The sequence below is a fragment of the Daphnia carinata genome, chromosome 6 (genome assembly GCF_022539665.2).
Source record: "Daphnia carinata strain CSIRO-1 chromosome 6, CSIRO_AGI_Dcar_HiC_V3, whole genome shotgun sequence".
Lineage (NCBI taxonomy): Eukaryota > Metazoa > Arthropoda > Branchiopoda > Diplostraca > Daphniidae > Daphnia > Daphnia carinata.
This window is the reverse complement of record NC_081336.1, coordinates 2,965,426-2,988,668: the sequence shown is the minus strand read 5'-3', so window position 1 is coordinate 2,988,668 and position 23,243 is coordinate 2,965,426. Positions and strand designations below refer to the sequence as shown.

The 23,243-nt window shown below is 43.0% G+C and overlaps 3 protein-coding genes and 2 non-coding genes across 7 annotated transcripts; 4 read left to right on the top strand and 1 right to left on the bottom strand.

Moving 5' to 3' along the window:
* Nucleotides 1-2: 2 nt before the first annotated feature.
* On the bottom strand, nt 3-2,109 carry LOC130689588 (lysophosphatidylserine lipase ABHD12-like). 3 transcript variants are annotated; one of them, XM_057512539.2, is made up of 9 exons: nt 1,921-2,109; nt 1,700-1,818; nt 1,533-1,638; nt 1,276-1,460; nt 1,084-1,216; nt 900-1,017; nt 678-839; nt 485-612; nt 3-424 (listed from the first exon to the last, which is right to left on the bottom strand). In XM_057512539.2, the coding sequence occupies exons 1-9, from the start codon at nt 1,953-1,955 to the stop codon at nt 367-369; spliced, it is 1,044 nt and encodes a 347-aa protein (XP_057368522.1). In that variant the 5' UTR covers nt 1,956-2,109; the 3' UTR covers nt 3-366. The 3 variants fall into 3 exon arrangements, with proteins under 3 accessions (XP_057368522.1, XP_057368523.1, XP_057368524.1); XM_057512540.2 differs by having other exon boundaries at nt 1,890-2,079; XM_057512541.2 differs by having other exon boundaries at nt 1,899-2,079.
* A 688-nt stretch (nt 2,110-2,797) lies between these two features.
* On the top strand, nt 2,798-3,020 carry LOC130690635 (small nucleolar RNA U3). Its single transcript, XR_009001066.1, has one exon. It is a non-coding gene; the product is annotated as a small nucleolar RNA U3 (small nucleolar RNA).
* Nucleotides 3,021-5,512: 2,492 nt separating this feature from the next.
* On the top strand, nt 5,513-9,174 carry LOC130689625 (dystrobrevin beta-like). The gene is made up of 11 exons (XM_057512583.2): nt 5,513-5,910; nt 5,969-6,182; nt 6,238-6,326; nt 6,390-6,541; nt 6,623-6,734; nt 6,818-6,993; nt 7,217-7,365; nt 7,572-7,847; nt 7,914-8,082; nt 8,172-8,397; nt 8,458-9,174. Exons 1-11 carry the CDS (start codon nt 5,784-5,786, stop codon nt 8,523-8,525), a joined length of 1,758 nt encoding a protein of 585 aa, XP_057368566.1. The 5' UTR covers nt 5,513-5,783; the 3' UTR covers nt 8,526-9,174.
* Nucleotides 7,387-7,458, top strand: Trnae-uuc (transfer RNA glutamic acid (anticodon UUC)). The gene has a single exon. It is a non-coding gene; the product is annotated as a tRNA-Glu (tRNA).
* Nucleotides 9,175-9,257: 83 nt separating the features above from the next.
* LOC130689543 (protein bark beetle-like) lies at nt 9,258-21,260 on the top strand. Its single transcript, XM_057512480.2, is given in 15 exon segments — nt 9,258-10,007; nt 10,590-10,675; nt 10,677-10,745; nt 10,838-11,031; nt 11,611-11,753; nt 12,139-16,942; nt 17,007-17,945; nt 18,011-18,222; nt 18,292-18,647; nt 18,709-18,834; nt 18,959-18,979; nt 19,118-19,575; nt 19,638-20,284; nt 20,362-20,603; nt 20,666-21,260. Coding segments are annotated over 15 exon segments (8,724 nt in total). The 5' UTR covers nt 9,258-9,746; the 3' UTR covers nt 20,832-21,260.
* The last annotated feature ends 1,983 nt before the right edge of the window (nt 21,261-23,243 follow it).

The window sequence follows — 23,243 nt, the reverse complement described above, 5'->3', positions numbered from 1 at the left end:
CGTCTGTTGTAGAATTTGAGGAATGTATAATTTCATTTGGATGCAGACTAGGAGAAATATTGGGGAAGCAACGGACACTTGTACAGAGAGATGAACGGTTACTACAAAAACGGCAAGAAGACATGACCATTAAAACACATGGACCCGTTTCGATTTACCCGGAGAGAACAGGATGTGAGGCACATCAATGTCATGGTAGTATTTAATGCATTGCATAGTTCCAGGTTGCACTCGATTAGGATAATCTCATTTCGGCTCCTTTCTCTCCCCCCAAAAAACTGTTACGGCAGTAAAATTGGCCGCACGTCAACTTTCACAAACCAGAAAATTTAATCTAACGCGACGGGAAGACTCATGCGATGTTATTTAGACGATTAGTTGGCTCCCGGATTTCCGACCGTCTAAGCCTGAATCGATATATTCACTGTATAAAAAAAGACATTTACGATAAATAAAATAGTAATGGAACGAAACAATAAGTTACTGAATAATGGATGGTAATTCTGGCGCTCTGCAAATGTACTTATGAGCATAGCCAAAGTCTTGATGAAATTCGATAAATTGCACAGGAGGCCACCCTGCAGGTCGGCTGTTCAAAGCCTCTTCATAAAGCTAATAAACAATTGAAGTAAATAACTTCTAACAAACAATACATCTTCATGGAAAAAACGTATTACCTTTTTGGCTAGAATAATGGGAATTACTGCGTCATCCTGAGCATGCAGAATAAGAATCGGGCAGTCAATGCGAGCAATATGTTTATCGCTGTCAAAGGCAAGATTATTGGCAACTAGAGGCTCAGTGAAGAACCAATCAAACGCAGGAATTGGTCTGAATATCTAAAAGAAATACAAAAATGAAATATGATACCAGAGCTTCTTATACGCCTCTCAACTTACGTAAGAGAGCGGATGATTCCGGATTTCATCCCGAACGTTGTTAAACGGAGCTTCCAAGATTAACCGGTTTGGTGGTTGCTTATCATCGCACAGCTGACGAACTGTTCTTGAAGCCACACTATGAAAATTGTATTGATTATTCCACTTGTTAAAAATGATAAACTATTGCTATATGAATGCTTACCCAGTACCAAGAGAATGGCCCCATACTACAACCATAGAATCTTTAGAGTGCTTTTTTATATAGTCATATACTGCGGTTGCGTCGGTGACTGCCCCATCTTCAGACATATAAGTTAAAGTGGAGTCAGCATAACCTGAAAGTAATCAATCATTCAATAAAGGAAACTAAGGGCTGTTGAGTATGTGTGGCAACCTCTATAGTCCATAGTGATCACATGGTAATTCAAAGACTGTAGAATTTTGTAAAGCTCAATGCGATGACTGCCAGCCCTAGAGCCAGAATTGCCATGTAGATAGAGGACAATTGGATTTCCTGCACCAAGTGCTTCTTCAGGTGTTTCAAATTTAGCACCAATTAAAGATTCTGGTAAGATATGCCTGATGATAAAGTTATAGAGACACATATAGAGAATGCAATTTTTAGATGTTTTAAATTTGAAATAGTACTACCAGACTCCCACTTTTACATCTGAGTCAGTTTCCAAATAGAGATTCCGTGCTCCACTCAAGCCTTCTGAACTAGGGTCACCAAAGTCTACCCCCACTGGCCAACGTACTAGAAAAAGTTCAGTACCAGTTAGTAATTCAAATGTTTATAAACTTAATAGCATTATTACAATAAGGCAGGAAAACCAGATGCCTCTGGAAAGCTGGCATGAAGCGAAATGACAATGGCACACATATGTAGAGAATAAATACGATGAGCCCTATAATCTGCATCAGGGAGATGATGGATCTAAAATGCAAAATGTTGTTTAAAAAAGCCCAAAAGAGGAAATTTCAGTAAGAAATTGTGAGTGTTTATACATAGGATACGAGACACTGTTGATAGTATTACCGCTTCACTAGCCTAATCCTAAAGAATGGTTTCATAAGAAATCGGGTCAGCGAAGATGGAGCAATGGTGCAATGATAATTATAGCCCGAAGTTCTTCTAAAATATCAAGACAGCCAGTGAAAGTCCAAACACTCATGACATATTATATGATCGCTCAATCACTGTGGTCACTGTTTTATGATTTTTCGTCTGCTACTTTATCTTCCAAAGCATGGCTGTGGTGGAGGCTACAAGGCTACACAAGCTGTTTTACTATCAAAACGCACAAAAATTTGACTGGAGGATCAGTATTTAAGCTTAAGGAGACAATTGATGTGTTTGTGGATATGAACGTCTTCTTTGTCGGTGGGCCCTTAAAGACAAATGTGTCTAGGCGGAATACGTCTGAGCTCATCATGGGCGTGGATTTTTTGTACTCTACAAATGTGGAATGACGAATTTCTTAATCCTGAAACGTTCCCTTAACAAATTTCCATTATTCACACAAAAATAGACAGGTGAGAAGATAACATATTTCATTTTCATTCTTATGCGTGAGGCGGTTTCAACTTTCAAGCAATGGCGATTTGAATATGCCGCGCGGCTGGTAGATTGTGGATTTGGCAACATAGGACGGATCTTTCTTGAATTGTTAAATCTTTCACAAAATACTCAATCACAGATTCTCTTTTCACATTTGCACAAAAAGTGCTGGGTGGTATGATTATTCTCGTCAATGAACACTACTCCAGACATTCTTTACTAACTTAAAAAGTCGGTAATCGGGTAATAGGAATGAAAGAACATTTCAAGATATTGTTAAAAGTACTCGTGATAACGCTAAGGCTATTTGGCTTTACGGAAACTTCATATACATGTGCAAAACTATTCAATCATTAAGATCATACTTCACAGGATCATTTCTGTAGTATATCTTGACGAGTTTCCCACCAGAAACTTGTCCCCTACACACCCACGATGACGAGTGACGACGTTGGCTTCTGAGCGTGAAATGGGTCGTGAGTGTAACTACTCCGGTGGTATCTACTCACGGCCATTGAGGACCGTTTCCTTTGATCGAACGTGAAGTACAGGAAGGAAGTCAGCGTGTACAGAGTGGTATGGATTTAAAATAAAAATTAATTAACTAATATGGAAAGACATACTGAAAAAGTTAAATTTTAACGTATTGTGAGTAAAGTATCAAATTTGAATATATATAAATTATAGCATCTCTAAATAATTTTATTAATAAAAAGAAGGCAATGGGAGCAACACCTATGGCAACAGCAATCAGGCTAACGCCTATTAAGAAGCTAACAAGTGTATCGTCTTGAAAATGAATCGCCATGATTCTAATTATTTTTCTGTGAAATCGTGATCAATTTGAATACATATATGGATACTTAATTTGCTATTTACTTAGGTTTAATAAAGTAATGTTAGCTTTTCTTTTTTCGAACCTTTCTGCTGCAGATATAACAGAAAAAAAGGTTAATGGAAAAATAATATATAGTACCAAACAATATTTGTACTGAATAACTGCATAGTAATTGCCGCATTTAGACGAACAAACTGTCTTCTACCAACGCAGACCTTAACGAAAAGTTAAAGAGTTTGTGAAAAGCCGATGAAAATCTCCACCAGCAGCACATTATGAAAGGTAAGTGATGTTTTATTAGCGTAAAGGTGTCATTGGCCGTTGTGCGTCGAGAAAAAGTTAAGTGAAAAAATCGGGTAATTTTTATTTATTTATTAAATTTTTATGTATTATTATCATCCTTTATTGTTATTTCTTGCTTTTCGCGGTTCTGTTTTAACTAAAACATATGAATCTTGTGATTGAAATAAACCAGGAAGCTTTCAAAACGTATACCCTTACAAGTTACACCCTTCTGTTACACAATTTACCCCTTTTATACATATTTCTTGAGCTTTAGAGAATAAAAATATTTTCTCCTATTAAAAATTCATGTAGTTAATATAGTTCATTATTTGTTTTATCGATTTTTAGTTAATTGCTCATTTTAAAGCAACAAAATGGTTGAAAAGCGGCATTACGTGCAGCAGCGAAATTTCGGTGATAACTACCTGTATAAAGGAGATGCCTGTAACACTAAGTGATGGGGTGGATGGAGTAGTGGCGCCATCCACGGCCTTGAAGGTGTCACGGCGTGACGTTGTCTAACCGTGATTGACCCCATACCCCGGGGTCCTGCTTGACGTACGAAGCAACCTTTCAAGGCTTAAAAGGATCCACGCAGGTATATCAACTAAGGTAACATCCCATAAGGTAAGTAGGGTTCCCGAGAAGGGAACCCATTTTTTCTCACGTGGATCCTGTATGTAATTATTCCTCAACGTACGGTTATTTGTTAAGAGTTCCTTATTTCTCGTCTTTCTTTTTGGTTCCTCATTATACTACGTGAATTTGCATTACTGCTGGAAACTCATCACTCACCAGTTCTCAGTATGTTTCGCTACTGTTACATCTAAGTGTTACGTTATTTTCTTAAAATACTGATAAAAACAGGTGCTACTCAATGAGTTTGAAAACGGGCGGTGTTTTCAGTGATAAGAAAAACAACAGTGGTTGTTGGTTTACATTAAATACATTATTCCCAAATGCTATTATATTATTTTCTATAGTTTAATCACTATCGTTTTAAGATACATTTAAAACATTTTAATTCCCATAAATGTTGCGATTTTTGGGGTTGAATGATCTGTGCACGGAGACAAATTTAAGTGAAAAACCCGGTAAGTTTTTATTATTTATTTATTTTTAAAAATATTATTATTATTATTTTTTATTTATTTCTTGGTCTCTAGTGATTTTATTTTTTCTAATACATATGAGTTGTGTCATCGAAATACTGCCCGTCCATCACCTCACTTCTCTGCCGGCCAAGAACCCAGCTGAAGTTACCTGTCGAGTTGTCGACCCCCTCTCTGCCCGTCAACCAACACTCTGTCCGTCAACTCACATTCTGCCCGCAAAAATGCCTGCTGGGGGCACATCTACCTTTTTTTTTTGCATTTGCCCACCCTTTCGTCACAGTCCCTTTCGGCCGCCAAAACGACCGATATAGTTGCCCATTGACCTTTTCATTTGCTTTTGCCCGTCTTTTCCTCACAGTCTCAGCCCAGAAGACGCCCGCTGTAGTTGCCCGTCCACCTAATTTTTCCTTCTGCCCGTCTTTTCTCAATAGTCTCAGCCCGTCAACCCCTTTTGCCAACTAAAAAACCGCTGTAGTTGCCCGTCTTCCACAGTACAGTCTCTGCCCGTCGTAAAAGCTAATAAGTTAAAGCTTTTATTTTTTCGAAGTGATGATATATTTCTCTTTATTTGAAAAATACGGAATTTCCATTTATGCTATACCGCCCATACACTTCCGCTGATTAATGAAAACATGGATTCGTTAAATCAGCTCGTCAAAAAGAAAATTCACCGACCTTAAAAATGTGTATAAATCTGCCACTGGTTTGCTAATCGACCAGCGTGCCAAACGTTCAACCAAAGTCCAGTAATCGTGTTTGGAAAATTAATCATCTGGTCTTTCTAGACGAGTGCCTGTGCTGTCTTGGTAAACACATGTTAAGGGCTCGTCTGTTTAGTATCAACAACAGCCAGAAGGCTGCCTGCAGTACAAGCATTCCGAACAGCTGATCGAGCTTTATATGTTTTTGCATGTGCTGCAATTTCTATGCGTTTAGGTGCCCGTGCTGTTTTGCTAAAACGGCTAGTTCTTCCTCGCCCGGGCGTCAAGTTCGGCTTAACGGTGTTACTCCGAATTGCTCAGCTTCGACAGTAATTAGTACAACATACTATTTCTTAGAAGTTAAAATTGAGTGCTAGGCGCTTTAAAAGATTTGTAGCCAGTATGGAACAAAGCAAATTGGATAAATTAGACCTGGCAAATGATATCCAGACACAAAATTTTGATGTCATTCGATTAGCCTCTTATCGGACAGCTGTCAAATTTAGGTTCATTCAACGTAGAACCCACCGTAAGATAATCAGTAAATGCCATAATTTTCACTTAACACAATTTTGAAACCTTTTCAGTTCACCTCATCGATGTTTGGAATTTAATTGAGGCCTTCAGAGAAAATGGATTGAATTCAGTGGAACCCTATACACCAATGACCCTTAGCCGACTTGAAACATTGGTCAATACTTTGTATGTGCATCTGAACAAACGAGTCCCCATAGGACAGCAACTTCATGTTGATCCTGCTTCCATGTACCTAATTAAGTGGATCATGTCTATTTACAGCTTGTAAGCAATCATTTTAGTTTACTAAACTCATAACATTAACTTTCTTAATTTACAGGAATGACGACACTGATAGAATTCCTGTCTTTACAATTAAAATGGTTTTAGCTGTCTTGTGTGGTGGAAAGTTGGCAGATAAGCTTCGTTGTAAGTTTAGCTTACCAGCAATATGCATAATTCTGTATGTAATCCAGTAACATATCTTTCCAGATGCATTTTCTCAAATGTCTGATTCCAATGGACAGCTAGTTGCTCCCAAATTTGAAGACTTTATGCGTCAGTGTTTTGTTCTCACTGCTGCAGTTGGAGAAGAACCTTCATTTCATTATAGACCAGCAATGGCTCAAGAAATCTTTCCAAATGTATTTATCCTATACTAGGAATTTATTAAATTTTTTAAATATGGCATATTAAAACTTTACACTGTTTTTTTTTTTGTTTAGGGTACGAAAGTGAGCGTCAATGAATTCCTTGATGTGCTTTTGGGTGACCCTGCGGCGGCCCCATCACTTGTTTGGCTCCCTCTCATCCATCGCATCGCAGCTGCCGAAAATGGTAATGCTGAAGAATTTCTTGTGAAGTACCCTAAAACGACGAGATTATATTTTCTTTTTTGACTTCCCATTTTAATTAATTAGTTGTCCATCCCGTGGAGTGTGTTTCATGTGGACGCACCCGTTTTAGCGGTCTACGCTACCAGTGCACCAAATGTCCTTCTGCCTGGAGCCACCAATGTCAAGAATGCTTCTGGCGTGGACTCTCTTTCTCCGATTCACATCACGCTGACCATGACATCCGCGAGCATCATACACCGGTAGGTTGCAACCACGTATTTAGTCAAGCAGTCTAGTCATAGATAGCAAAATCTCGTTACATATTCGCTATTTTATACCCCAACGCTTACTTGTTTATTCACGCTTCTTGATGCATCAGGCAGCAGAAGAGGTATAATGACGATTTATTTTAGATTGGCAGTCTACCTTTATTGGTGCTTCGTCATGAAAACTGATTTGTCCAATTTTTTGCATTGAATATAGAAAACGCCGAAGGAATCAATCTTTTCGGCATCGTTGAGGCGTTCTCTTCAATGCGTTAGGAGTCCGACATCCGACAGCCATGACCAAAATCGCTCCAGAGTTTGGCGAACGCTCGAGGGACCTGAGAGACCCGTGGCAGTCACATACACGTAAATACTACATTTTGTATATCCCATATGGTCTAGTGGCTAGGATACCTGGCTTTCACCCAGGAGGCTCGGGTTCGATTCCCGGTATGGGAAAACTTTTTATCGTGCGTCCTTTTTAATCTCCTTACAATGTTCTCGTCATATCTTTAACATTTTTGCGTTTTCCATTTATATAAGCCATGTGTGTGTTTTCTTTTGTTTTTTAGTTCAACGCCCTCAGCTACATTAGAGCGTAACGCTTCTCTGTTGGGCGGCAACGATACCTGGAAGACAAGCCAAATGCAGAACAACACTGAAAGCTTAGGTCGTTCATGGCAAAGGGGAGACGATGAACATGGATTAATTGCTCGCTATGCGGCTAAATTGGCCGAAGGGCAAAAAGATCCATGTCCTGAACAAGAAGGTAGCACCAGCGCACATCAGCTTTTGGCGCAGCTTGAGAATAAAAATCAGGAAATCCTCAGAGAAATTGCTCGTATTCGGTATCTAACACTTGTAGCTCTCATGATTTCAAAATGGCATTGATTTATTTAATTTCATATTTTCAGCCGCGAACAAGAAATGGATGAAGGGGCCATAACCGGACCATATCCTCTAATGGAAGAATTGAGCGTATTGCGACAGAGGAAGTCTGAACTCGAGCAACAGTTGAATGGATTGCAGGAATCTCGCAAGCAGCTAATGGTGCAGCTAGAATCGCTAATGAAAATGATTAAAGTATTTCAGATTCAATTCCATATAATCTCTTTCATGGCACCACACTCTTTCTTTTTGTTTTTCCTTCCATCGCCAAACCAATATTTCAGAATCAGCAGTTATCGCCACGTTCCACGCCATCGACTTCATCGACCCCTAGCCGAGGGAAAAGCCCGTCAGTCGAGCACGAATCTCACCAACCCACCATCGCATCTTCCATGGAAAATCCTAATCGCAATTTTAACACTGGCAGTTTTGATTGGCGTCACGATTTAATGAGTGCCGCCGATTCCGTGACGGATGCTATGAGCAGCCTTGTTCTGGAATACAATGGAGGTTAGTATTAAATTCTAGTCATAACCTCGTCTTCTTTTTACAATATTTCTATTTTATTAGATACCGACGAAGACGAAGCCGGACAGATTTATAACGGGTTGACAAACGATTCGAATACTTGCGTTTGAACTTCCAGTGCCACATCAATTTTATCTTGTTTGTCATCATTCCCCACCATCTCATTCAGTTTCTGGATTAATACTTTGAATTTCTCTTTGATAAGTACCACTAGTTTGTTGGTTCTTTTGATCTGCCCATCAATCTTATCTCCAGTTTATTTGGTAGCCTTTAAGAAAGATAATGCATAGCCCTCAAGATGCATTTCTGCCTCCTTCAGTGTTTAATAGTGTGTTGATGTGTGACTTAGGTCTAGCCTGTGTAACTGTTTTGGTCGTCTTACAGATACTGCTAGATTGTCACTCTAATTTCTGTTGTCCTCTAATACTTCATGCCATATAGCTCTCATCAATCGAAAATACTTACAAGACCAAAAAAAGAAAGAAAAAAGAAAAATACTGGCAGCCCCGTACTTTAGTTCTCTGTTATAGATATGCAAGTCAAACTCATATTACTTTTGATAGTTTTGTGAAACCCATTAACTGTGCTGTTTTGTTTGCGATGTGAAGACATTTAGCGCGGTCGCCTCTTCCTGAATACTTCAATCCCGTCCTCTTTAGAATTTCGTGAAAACAAGGACATTTATATTGTTTTTTTTTGTTACAAGTTAAGTCTTTATTGTTGTAGTAAACAACAATAATACAGTTTCCATACAATCGATGAATTTGAAAAAATAATAGAACTAGTTGAATTCGCAAGCAACAGATGGCGCGAACAGCCTGTCATTCTCTACCTGTTTATCCCCCATTTCTCACATGCATTCCTAATCGGTCACGTGACCGGTTCTTCTACCTGCTTCGTCTGCCTCCCCAAATCCCCCATTGTTCTGTACAGTCAGCTCTTCTTGAACTCCATTCCTTTTTCTTCTTTTCCTCTTTCATCCAACTTCTTTTTCACTCCCACAGGTAACTAACAACGCCCTGAGGGAGTTCTCTTTTCATCTTTTCGTTTGCCTTCTCTCATGTGCTAAGGCCGTTGGGGAAAAAAATAAGGTGGAGTGGTTGCATTCGACTTTGGAGAGTTTCAAATGTTGTGAGGCGGGGCAGTTCATATTCAACCGTTGCCCTGACAGTGCTGCCAACGACCAGTGCGCCTTCTAACCTGCAGGAATTTCGTTCGGTGGAAAGTTCCAATATATTTAGTTTCTGCAACATCTTGCGGCATATCTCTCGATCTCTTGTGAAAATGTATTCATGGTGAATCCCTAAATCGTCAAGAAAAACTTAACGATAATGAAGCTCGGACGCTTGCACCTAGCAAGGTGGTCAACCACATTGTTGGCCATTGTTATTCTTTGCCATCGAACGGCTAGTGAGTCCGTTTTCAACGAAAGTGTGACGGGCAGTAGTTTTATGACTCGAGCACACAGCCCTTACCTTATTCATGATTTGATTCAAATCGAAAAAACTGGCTCGCTCAATATCGAATCGGGCGTCGTCATCAACTTCCATCCTGGTGCGGGTATTCTCGTCAAAGGTGCCCTCATTGCAAAGGTAAGTTTCTTTTTGCATTTACAGGTTTTGAATCCTAAAGGGGTTATTTTTGTGGCCCACTAGACGATGCTTTGTCTTCAGTTCAATAGTTGAAAGGTGTAATTTGAATGACACACTTAAAATTTCATTTTTTGATCGATCATACAGTATGGGTGAAACGAATTCTGTGAATTTACAAACGTTGCCAGATCATCGTTGAACTATGTTCTTTTTAATCAAAATTTTTTTGTACTTGGTTCAACAAGATATGGATTAATTTAGACGATTTAGTCTTGGTACCGTGCACATACCAGAATTTAACAAGGTGAACGTCCTAGACCAAAAGAAAAGATGTTTGGCGTGAGAAAAGGCAACTAGCGTGAAGGTGAACTTTGATTTTCAAGAGAAAGCTTTGCCTTTGCTGCCACATGGTTTTGTGTCATTATGTAAACTGATAACACAATCTTCTTGAGTGATTTCATGTGATCACGCAATATATGCAAACGATAGACGGAAGTCGAATGACTCACTGAAATCTCTCTCTCAATAATTTATTCACCTTTCTATTTGTTTTGTTTTTTTCTGGTTCGTCTGCTATTTTAGGGCAATGCAGACGCTAGGATTGTTATGAGTGCCGTGGAAACGGGTCCTGCACGCTTGTTGTCCGATGTCCGGCTAGTTGATGGACCCACCCTTGTCTGGCCGTTTGCAGATCCGCCATTTGGGTGAATGGCGTTCCGTTTGCACCAACTCTAGGAAGTAAGAAGGGCGTGGTAAAACAGCCGGATGCTGTTGAATTACGTTTATTCATAATCATAATTTTCTGTTTTTCCTTCCTACGCCTGGAATAGCTGGACCGTGACGGATTATGAAACGACCTGTCGGCAGATGGGTTTTACTGGAGGTCGTTATGTTCAATGGTTGGATCGGGTCAATTCCTCATCCAGCCGTCCCCTCTTGCTGGAAAATCCGCGCTGTTATCCAGGCGCATCCAGCCTTTTTCAGTGCGATTGGAATTCAAGACGCGTTGGAGCTGGAGTATGTGGTAAGGGCAACGTTTTCATTGTTTACTTTTATTTTCCCCATCGCAACGAGTCAATGAACTCGCACATAAAGGCTGAAACCGCCAAGCTCTTCACTTGGTGTCCGTGTAAAGACACGCTCGGTAGACGATCACATCCTGTCCACGGGCATGACATAAACATGTACCGACGTCTCATCAATAAATCCCCTGGTCCGCATGCGTCCCTTTTTTTTGGTGGTTTAGTGGTTATGAGATTGTCACTTGAAAAAAAAACAAAACATGGAAAACCATCGCCCTCTTTGGAACAAAAAAAAAATAGCGGATGAAATCACTGCCATAATAGGGCATATCTATCGCTTGCGGTACGTGTCACGTGACACGCCATTTCCGGAAGAAATGAGGGAAGAAAAACGTGACTGACGGAGCCTAACAAAAGTCGTGAGAAATAACAAAATATACCCTTCCTGCCCTTCTTTCTAGACTCCGTTAACAGTGGCAACCATAAAAATGTTTTGGAGTAAAAAGGAAATGTTTTTGTTACTAATGGCGATGTTTTTGCATTTTTCTTTGGTTTCCTGGTTTTGTTAAAAAAAACGGTAGATTACCATCCGGACTTGGGTATGGAGTGCTCCGGTTACTACTCGGCGGAGTCGGGTTTTGTTGGTACCCGTTGGCGAGGCATCCGCTTCGAACACGCTCGACACAAGAAGGATTTGACACAGGGCAACACCCTCTACGTCAAGGTGAATATAAGCCGTCAATAAACATGTTCAATTATTATCATTATTTTTTCCCTCAACAAGAAAAAAAAAAAAAAAAAGAAACCACAGAGCGCGCGCCAGCACTTTTGATTTCCGGTCGTGTTTTACAGTCACTTTCATAATCTATTGTATTTAATTGAGGGTCAGCATTTTTCCCTACCTCATTTTTTTTCCTTATTTTTTTTTTTACAAACAAAGGAAGGGTGTCGCTTTCGTTAATACTGTACGTCTCGTTATCTCCAACGAGATAGAAGCAATAAAAAACTATCTTTAAGATAAGATAATAGCAGACATTTACGTACTTAGAAATCTACCCACAAAATTCGAAATAATAATTATTTTTCTTTCTAAAAATTAAAATTTACAGATGTCAGAATCTTATTTGCATTACGTGGACATTTTAAATGCCGGCGTTGACCGGGGTGGCAAGGCCGTCTCAGCCCTGGAAAGCGTCGGAGTCGCCCCGCAAATGGAGAAAATCCGGGTGGAAGGATCGGCTTACAATGGCGTCAATGTGACGTCACCAGACTCTCCGGTGGCTTTCAGAGGGGCCACAGTGACGGGCAACGCCGGATACGGCATCTACGTCAACACGTCCAGCGGTTCCGTACTGCTGGACGCTTGCACCGTCTCCAACAACGGCCAGGAGGGTGTCAAATACGTTTTCCACGACACCCGACCTGGTGATCAATCCAGCGATGCCGTAGTGGGTACCCACGATCTTTGCACATCCGCCAGCACATCCAGTCCGGCTTATCCGCTGCCCATCTTAGCTGAAAGCTATCACGGAAGCATCGCTAATGCCAGGTGTGAAAAGCGATTTTCCACCACTTACGGTCAGGTCCTGACGCTCCACTTCGTCTACCTGATGGCCGCCAAAATTGATTCCGTCGCCGAAGTGGTTGTCCACGACGGGCCGGATTCCCGGTCGCCTCTCATCGCCAAATTCCAGATCAACAACAGCACAAGGCCTCAGAGTGTCACGACGACTCGAAACGCCATCTGGATCCTGTACACAGCACGAGCTTCCAGCCGGACGGTTCTCCAAATGGAGTTGACGTCCGGTTTCAGTAAAAGTTACGATCTCAACTTGACGAATTCTGTCGTCACCAGCAATGGCGCCAGAGGCGTCATGGCCGAAAACATCCGATCACTCCTCCACGTCCAGGGTTCAACGCTCAGAGAGAACCGTATGGCCGGTGTTCAAGTGCTGGACGGAGCCGGCGACGTCAACGTGACTTCGAGCTTCGTCGGGTACAATTTGGGTGACGGTATCAACATGACCTACTCCGGCGGAAGAGTCAACGTCTCCTACTCGGTCATCGAGCGCAATCGAGGCCACGGCATCGTCGCCTGGTTTAATCAGAGCTCTCCGAAGCTGGCCCTCAATCAAGAATTCATCATTGCCTATAACACGATTTCGGCCAATCAATGGACATCCGTCTTTGTAGGCAATTTTTGCACGGCCGGAAGCGTTAATGTTAGCGGCAATATTTTCAATCAAAGCCAGTGGGACGCCCTAGAGATCTTGTCTTGCTGGAAGCCTTCCGCACCAATGCGCCAAATCAACGTCGGACATAATCAGTTCCATCACAATCAACGGGTGGGATTAGTTTTAGCGCCCGCTGTTTCAATGACGGCCATAGTAGAACACAATCTCTTCCGTCATCAAAAACAAGGGTGCCTTCTCATCCGCAATCCGGACGCTTTGGAACTCGAATCGTTATCTAGCGATATCCTTGTCGCTAATAACCGTTTCGAATTCAATTCCGGCTTGTTTGTCGCTAATTTGGGTCTTTCCCAATACGCGGGTGATGCGCAAAAGCTGTTTTTCACGCGCAATTGGATGAAACGCAACAGCATCCGCCAGCCGTTCAGTTCTGTTGGACTTCATCCGCGTTCCCGTGTAGCTGCAGTCGTGGTCGTCGGTTCCAGTAACGTCAATGTCACTCGCAACATGATAGACAATCCCGATTCCAATTACGAGATCGGATCGCAATTAGAAGATCAACGGCTCGAAATTTCCGCCGTCCGGAATTGGCTGGGCGCTAAAATAGAGCGTGACATCTATTACCGTCTTTTCGACCGCAAGGATCGGTACAATCTGGCTCGTGTAGCTTTCAAGCCGTTCCTTCTTCACGACACGAATTTCGACACGGACGCTGTGTCCAACATCCAAGACTTTGTCCCCACGTTCGTGACTCCCGGCAGCCGGGAAATCGGCGGAGAAGTAACAGGACAAGAAGAGCTGATTGATCCGGGTGTGTATCACGTCATTCGTGACATTGTCATCCATCCGACGGGCCGTCTGACAGTAGCTTTTGGGGTCACCCTCCGCTTTGAACACTCGATGGGCATGATGATTGGCGGTGAGTTGGTTGCCGAAGGATCCACATCGCCTGATGGAACTATCACGTTCTCCTTGATGGATCGCGCCGTCCGAGAGAATACCACTGTCGAAGTAGGTGTCCAGCTGGTAGGAGGTGCTACCAGTAGAGAAGGAAGGCTTCAAGTGAAAGTCGGTAATCGTTGGGGCACTGTGTGTAACGAAGGATGGACCATGCAATCAGCTGCTGTGGCCTGCCACCAGATGGGTCTGGTTCTCAACCCTCGCGATTGGTTTATTGAACCCATCCATCTGCAATCATCTCTGGGGCTGGAAGATCCCGTCTTGATGAGTCACGTTGATTGTTCCTCACTCGACACGGACGTTCGATCGTGTTTCCATCGACCGACTGTCAATCAAACGGAGAATTATTGCGGGCACGACATGGACGTCGGCCTGCGCTGCCACGACGTCTCCTGGGCCGGTTTGCGTTTCGGCATGACGGCCAAGAAGTCCGTCCTTCGATCGGCAACGGTCGAACGAGCCGGACTTTTCGATTACGCCACCCATTCGTTCCAGCCGGCCGTCCGCATCGATTTCCATCACCACGTTCTCGATCGTCTCCGATTGGTCGGCAACGACCACGACGGCCTGGGCATCATCTACTCGGATATTTACTACCCGGAACGCATTCCCAGCTTGAAGAACAGCCACATCTCGCAGAACCGCGGGCACGGCGTCAGCTTGCGCAGTTTGGGCCTCCAGCTGGCCGAATGTCACATCGAAGACAATATGGAGTCGGGCATCCATTACAACCCGATGATTGCCCGTCAGGAGCTCCGAGAAATGGTCGGCTGGCTTGGAATTTTGAAGGCCAATAAATTCATCCCGATTCCGGAGACACAAGGCACTATGGAACTGGTTCCGGATGATCCGCGTTATCTGAAAACGAGTCGCCTGAAAGGCCAGGAAATTGAATCCACTCTAATTATTCAAACGGACCAACGTAACGTGATCGGCATGCAGGTGATCAATCCTATCCAAAACACCAGCACCGAGTCCGTCCACTTGCTGGACTATGGCGATTTGAGCAACGAAATCTGGAACGTCCGAATCAACCTGACGTCTTTCCCGACGGTCAGCAGCTCGTACAAGTTGACGGTCAAGTACAGGAGCGGGCAGGATGCTAAAGGAGGCATGCTCATCTTGCTGACGGCTTACAGACGGACGGATTTGCAAGTCCAGCGGTCTCGACTCTTGACAGGTCCCATACCGATGCTGTCCGTCTCGTCGACCAACATCCGGAGGAACGGCAAAGGTCTTTCGTCTCTCCACTACAATCTGTTCCTCAGCCCGCACGGGAACCACCATTACCTCCGCAAGGCCAACGAGACGATCCAGCTGATTGGATGTGAAATTTCCCAGAGCAAAGAAGAAGCCATTCTGGTCCACACGCCATACCGCGATGTTGGCCGTCATCCGCTGGCCGAGATCAAGTACATCATGAACTACACGACCGTAGCCGATAACCAGCGGGCCATCGTCCAGAACGGGCGAGATCTGAGGGATTCCAACAATCTGTTCCACTGGATTCTGCAGAACGATACCGTCCGCAACAACCGGGCCGGCGGTTTCGACGTCCGTCTGCCTTACGTTTTGCAGTACAACGAGAACTACACTCACACGGTCTACGTCGCCGATAGCGTCTGGACGTCCAATCGTCAATTCGGCATCGTTGTCGGGGGTCATTTCGCCCGTCTCAACCTGACGGACAATATTATTGAAGATAACGAAGGCCAGCCGGGATTGGTGAGCTTTCGCGGGATGGAGAAGGAGATGTACATTCTGCGGAACAAGATCCACCGCAACACGGGCAATTTCATGGTCGAGTTCGACATGGACAGCCAGTCGGAAATACTGGGCGAAGTTTCGGCCTATTTCAGCCGCAACGTCGTCAAGGATAACGGCCACGCTACGCGTTCCATGCTCATCAATCCACACCTGGCCGCTTCTTACGCTTTGGCCATGAAGGGCGTCCAGAAGGTTAACGTCACTGATAACATGCTCGGACCCAACACGGCCATGGATTATGAGCTCTTGGCCGGCATCAGCTCTTCCAGACTGGACAACTTCGTTAATGTTCAACGTAATTATTGGGGAACACCCGAGCTGCAAAATATCCGCGAGCGCATTTTCGATTTCGACGACTGGAACAGCTACGCCATCGCGACGTTCAGGCCGTACTTCCTGGAACCGATTTGGGATGGCGGCCAGTCCACCTTTACCGATGTTTCTATCCCCGTGATGGACGTGGAACGATTAGGTGGACGTTTGTTCCAAGATCTTGTCCTCGTGCGACGCAACAGGCCTTACATCGTCCACACCGATCTGACGGTCATGCCCGGCGTGACGTTGACCATCTTACCGGGCGTTGAGCTGGAATTTTTACCCAGCGTCGGCATACTCGTACTGGGTGTTCTCCATGCAGAAGGACATTGGGAAGCGCCCATTCTAATGCGTCCAGCACCGCAAAATGCAGCCATGACGGTTAATTATCGATTGGCTCGTCAAGTTTCAGCTGGCCAACAGGATAACGTCCGATTGTGCCTTGAAGGCGATTGTCGTGCTGGAGCAAATCAAGGATACCTGGAACTGTTTAATCAGACGACACAGCAATGGGTGCCCGTTTGTGATCGCCGCTTCACGGAACAAAACGCACGCGTCGTATGTCGTCAGTTGGGCTTAGACAGTTTTCACGAATACAAGAGTTTTGGACGAAGATGGGAATTCCAGTTAACCACGCTCAATCGTGTCCGCCATTGGCCGGAACCCATTCAATGCATTGGTAAGAATTCGCAAGAATTTTATGCATTTTTAAAGTGCTAATTATTTAATATTTAAAACAATAGGAACTGAATCAAGGCTGGACGAATGCGACATTCGATTAAACGGACAAGTGTGGGATCACATTTATTCTTGTCCTTGGGATAGCGAAGATTTTGTTTTCATCGATTGTGGTTCCCGGACGTCCGAAACGTCGCCCAATTATTGGGGTGGCATCCGCTTTTCAGTTGCTTCGTACGAAGACAATTTATTGGATTTACGATCCGGCCTGCCCGTTCATTTGGATCCTAATCTCGAGCGCCATTCGAGACTCTATTACGTTCACATTACAGGTGCTGGAATCCTTCATGGTGAAAGGAGCCCAGCCGTTTTGTCCGTCCACCGTTCTCCCACCATCCAGCAGGTCAACATCAGTCACTGCGCATCTGACGGTGTGTCTCTCATCTCTCCGTCGTTGAACTTGCCATTGCTGGACAATCGAATCGAGTACAACGGAGGAGTCGGACTTAGTGTCCTAATGTTGAACGGAGAAACCCGCGATGCTGATCTCAGTGCCTTCAGTCCCCTCCGTTTCGCCCGAGGTCTTCCGTACAACACGTTCGGCATTTTAGATGCGTGCGATCCGGGCAAGCAAGTGATTGTCGAAGAGCGTATCTTAATTTATTATCGCTACGAGAATCGTCCGGCCGATTGCGTAAAAATCTTCACCAGCCGTTATGGTGTCAAAACATTTGGCTTCCGGCTATTGCAGCTCAATTTAGTTAATTCGACTCATCAGCCGTGGGAGCCTGACTCTTTGACTCTCTACGATGGTGATATTTATAACATTACATCGACAGTCATCGTTCAGGTGACTTCGACTACCACTGGGCCAGCCATTGAGAACCGGCTGTATAGGAGCAAGAAACCCAGTTTGAGTTTGAAGATCCATTCTTCCGGCGATGATGGATCATACGGTTTCATAGCAGAGGTCATCACGTTACCCATCGCTGCCATCGGTTTTGGTAATTTAGAAAATTCATTAAATTAATTGTAGAGGATGCATTGTTAATTTATTGGGTTTTTTTAGGTCGTGATATTCGACATAATATCTCCTATTCCGGGTTTTTCCACAATAGGGCTGGCGCCGTGTACTATTCGAGCGCCGGAGAGATCAATCCCATTCTGACGATGGAGTGGAACCAGATTGTGGACAACGGAGTCCAGCTCTACGGCAATTTCAGCACGGCAGAAGCCGCTGTGGCTCTAGACGTCCAGAATATGGATTCTCTCTTATTCCGGGTAATTTTTTAAGGCTCATTAATTAATACGAATTTTGTAATGAAATCCCTGTTTTAAATTTCATTTTAGAACAATTTAATGCGACGTAATCAAGGCGGATTAAAAATCCAGTCGGATTCTAACGGTGTTCCGACCTCGCTGAAAGCCGTTATCCACAATAATGTTTTCGCTGATAACAACGTGACAGAGACGTTGTACCTTCAAGGCCGTCGTTCTAGCCCGTATCAAGAGGTCACGCTTTACCACAATTACGTTACAAGGAGTCACGTCCGTTACAAGAATGTCATGTTGCTGGATCAAGTGGTGGCAAACCTAACTGAAAACCACATCTACAACAATCTCGGCTTCCACATTATGGAAGTCTATGGCTTTGGACGTGTCCGGCTTCCGATCTATCAAACGTTTTATCACAACAGTTTTCACAAGTACAATTGAAATGCCATAATTTGAGGGCAACATTAACATTAACTCGATTTTGTTTCACAGGAATTACGCAATGGATCGTGACAGCCGTGGAACGGTCATTGCCGGAAGCAGTGGCCAGAGATACATCAACAACGTTTTTTACAATCCGGACAATGATTATGAAATGATTGCTCTTAACTGGACTGGGTATTTAATAGTTTATTTCTAATTTTCTTTAGATTTTGTTTTTCTTTTTTTTAGTTGCATGACACTCATTTCTCTTCTATTTGTTATTTTCTTACACTTTTCACTATTCTTGGATCCTATCCAGCAACGCCACTTGGGAGGCGAGGTAATCAACGTTCTTTGTACCCTATTGCATTCCTTGTTGCACGCTCTTTGCGTTTGCATCGTTTTCTAGCAAGCAATTCAATTCTAATTCCCCCAAAAATATTTGATTGTTAAACTCATTTTAAATTCTTTCGTGCAGTTTGGAGATGCAACGAACGGCCATCGAAGCCAAGACCAATTGGTGGGGTTACAACGAAACAACTGCCGTCGTAGGCCGCATCCGTGACTTCAGGGATGTACCGGAATTGCTCCAAGTTCGCTTCGAGCCATATTACTTGAACAATCGCACCGTGTTGAGCGGGAAATGTGATCCGGGCTGGACGCAAGTCGGCGATACGTGCTATGTTTACATAGGTGTACCGATGAACTTCTCCGACGCCAAAGATTTCTGTAAAAAAGATAACGCTTCGCTTCCTTACCTGATGAACAACTATTATGGCGTCATGGAGTTTCTTCAGTCGCAACAAATCGGGTTCGATTATTTCGCCCGGGCTTGGGTCCAGCATCTCGACATGATCGGCCAATGTGTCGTTTTCGTTAACCGACGCGTCGAACGATCACCTTGCGACCTGCTCCTACCTTTCCTATGCGAAGCTGGTGAGATTATCATTTAAATAATTAATTGAACATTTGTTTTAATTAGTTTTGCATTTTGATAGATCCTTATGTGGTGTTGGATCCACTTGGATGGACGGACGATGCTCTAACTGTTGCCCTATTAGGGGCTTCAGTAGCTGCCTTACTTTTAATCATTTTATGTGTAGCCTTTTGGGCCACAAAGTCTAAACACAGGGCTGAAGAGCGGTTTGAACGGCGTAATTCTATTCGCGGATCGATTCGTTCCATTCGCTCCTTTAACTCGCTGGCTTCGAGTTCTGGTTTCTTGGACACGGCAGGTGCTCGGCGAAAACCTTTGGTCCCACCATCCGGAAGGAATGGCGGAAGCGTCGACTCTATTGCCAAGTCGCAATTTGAATCATCAGTTGAAGATAATCGCTCTTTCAGCATTTACGACGGCGAAGAACATCCGGCCAATACTGTTGGCCTTCCACAACCCCCTCAGCAGGGTTTCTCTTATTCCCAACTTGATCATCGAGTGAACCGTCCAGCCGGGCAAACCGCTATCGTCAATCATCATCCGAATGGTGGTCAGCTGACTTTCGAAAATCAGGGATTCCGGGACACTTCCACCTACGCTTCCCGTCCCGAATCTCGGCCCCCGTCCGATATGTGGGGAGATTCATTTTCTATTGATGCTCAAAGCAACATAACGACCAGTGTTAGCGTCCATCATCACAACGGAGCCGTACGTTTCAAATTTCTATACCCTTGCTTAACATTTGATTGTCTCATTAATCATTTGGGAACGTTTAAATTTTCTAGGTAAGTTACCATCCACAGCCAGGCCGTACTATTCACGAGCCAGACTATAGCCGAATCCGTTCAAGGAGTGAAGCCGGCGTTTTGGATAATTACTCAACGGCTAGTGTTATTACCGATTCCACAATGGCCATGAAACGTGAACTCGACGATTCCGATGCAGCTTCTGCCGTCACTTTACCGCAATCGAGAACTAGACCTGATGACGTCCCCGGTTACAACAAAGCACAACCTCTAATTAATCGGTAATGATTAAATGAAATTAAGAATTTTTTGAAATGTGATATTTAACTTTAAAATTGTGTAGACCTCCGACGACGACGCGTTCGCAGCAATTATTGGAAACTAATTTCGATACGGGAATACCGGAAGTTCCGCGTCACGCGGTTACCACTGGCTACTTGGCCCATTCCAACGAAAACTTCTTTCTACCGCATCGATCCAAGAGCACACCCCTCGAGACGGACATGTAAAAAGGCCCATGACGATGATCTCTCCTTCTAATTAGTGTAACTATATGGAATTTAAATTCCATAATTTATCTTTTCAATCTTGAATTTGCATGATTCCATGACGTTTGACTGCCTTTTTTATCGCTGCAGTAATTCTTAGAACTATTCTGAGAACTTGAAAATAAGACTAGAACAACAGGTAACAGCACTGAAGCTATTTTTTTTAAACCATTCCGCCCAAATACCCGGGATTGGAACTAGCCACGACCATTTCCGGATTTCAAGTTAGTGCTTCATGTTTAAATGAATGTATTCCTTTTCTTTATTTGTATGGTGTGTATGAGTTGTCTTCCATTTTATCCGTGTTCCAATTGGATGATGTCCAGCATGATGGACACCTTTTACAAATGAATGCATCTGATGTAAATAGAAATAACTAAGACAAACTGAGATTCTGTCTAATCCTTACCTTTTGTTAAGTAACTGAAGTCCAGCATTCGGCATTCAGTGGTAGATACCTTTTGGGCAGATCAGAAATATTACTATAAATATATACAATGAATATTTCTTCTGCATCGCGCCAGCGATGTAGCGTACTGGCGCGCTAGCATTGCGTCAAATATTCGGTGTATTGCAAAAACCATTAACTTAATGAAAAATATTGCAATTTTCCCGGAATCAGCATTCAATATTGAGTATATCCTGTGATATTTAACCAATTCCGATGGGTTGCAGTTTTTTCAGAGAAAAATTTTAAGCCCGACCGAGAAAAGTCGGACTTATTTATTCGAGCTTATTTAGTCGGGCTTAAAAATTTTTTCGGCCAGTGTATGTAGAGAATTAACTAGAAATGTGACCGGTAGATAGCGATAGCAGTAAAACAGGATACTTTACCAATAGATGGCCATACCGTTTGGTGGGTCGTCTGCGGTATTAATCCAAGGTTTACCACATGTACGCTTGCAGCATATTTGTTATGCTGCCATGTAATCAAAGTTTTCTAATTTTTGGTGATGGCATTCGCGTTACATTTTAGACAAGGCCTACTCTACAATGGGATAAATTTTTCATAGAATAAGCATCTGCTACAGCTATGTGTTGCATCGTCATTGATGGTAAAATATCTATTCAATTTTAAATAACTTTTGAATTTCCTTCTCTGTATTGGCAGTAATGTGACAGTACTGGTTGATGGGGTTATGGTGGAATCTATTGCAACGAAATATTTCGGTGCAATAACGGCCTTTTCCCCTATTGCACCGAAATCTTTCGTTGCAATAAGGGGTTTTTTCACTACTGCACCGAAATCTGTCGTTGCAATAAGTGGCTTTATTCCCTGTTGCACCGAAAGATTTCGTTGCAATAATATAGTTTTTCCCCTATTGTACCGACATATAAAAATTCGTATACTACTAATACAATATGTTTATTACTAATTAAGATGTCGACACTCTCGTGCTAAGTGCCGTAATTTTAATATTTGTGTTGTACAGTGACAGTGTTTTGTTGTGGTTAAAGCTGTTTTAAGGTAAGTCACATTTCCGTATTTTTATTACGCATGGTATTTTTTTACATTTTCCACTTCGGCCTGACTATGCCTTCGTGGGCATATTTTTTTCCTTTTTTTCTTTCGGCGGGCCATTTTTGCCCACCGCACTATACCTTCGTTGGGCATTCTTTTTTTTTCTTTTTTTTTTCTTTCGGCGGGCCATTTCGGTGCAATAGGGGAAAAGGCCGTTATTGCACCGAAATATTTCGTTGCAATAGATTCCACCCAATATTTTCACATCGATAATAGGGGTGGAGGTAAAAACTATGGCAATCCGTTTTACCCAAAATAAAAAAAAAAAATAAAAATATCCGCCTTTTTTTTCTGTTTCACTGCTATCGCCATCTACCGGTCGGTAGATGGTGACAGCAACCGAAACAAATGCCAGCACAAAGCAAACAAATGCCAAAGGTGAGACATGCTGGAAAAGTTTGATACGAATGTGTAGGCGTAGTTTTGGAATTCAGAGGTGCTAGCTGGCTGTTTGGTAAAACGTTAAATTTGGTTTCAATTCAATATGTTTTACTTATTATTTGTGTGATTACGCAAAGGATTGCGCCATCCAGGCAATGTGGATATTCTGCCGTGTACATGATAAACCTATGATTCTTCGTCAACATGCAAGATGTTACCCCCTGGTAATGCTTTTCCGCTAAATTTGTTTAGCTTTCTAGTTTTAATCGTCAATGTCGTATTAGCAAACTACTTTTGACAGAAAAGCTGATACATTGGGACAATGGTTACGGCAAGTGTGTTGAAAAATCACCATAGATCAGCTGCCTTGCCTTCCCAATTGCAACAAAGATGGATCGTGGAGTCAAAAACTTTAAAAAGTGGTACTATTTTAATTGTTTTAATTGATATATTGCTAGAAGCTGATACAT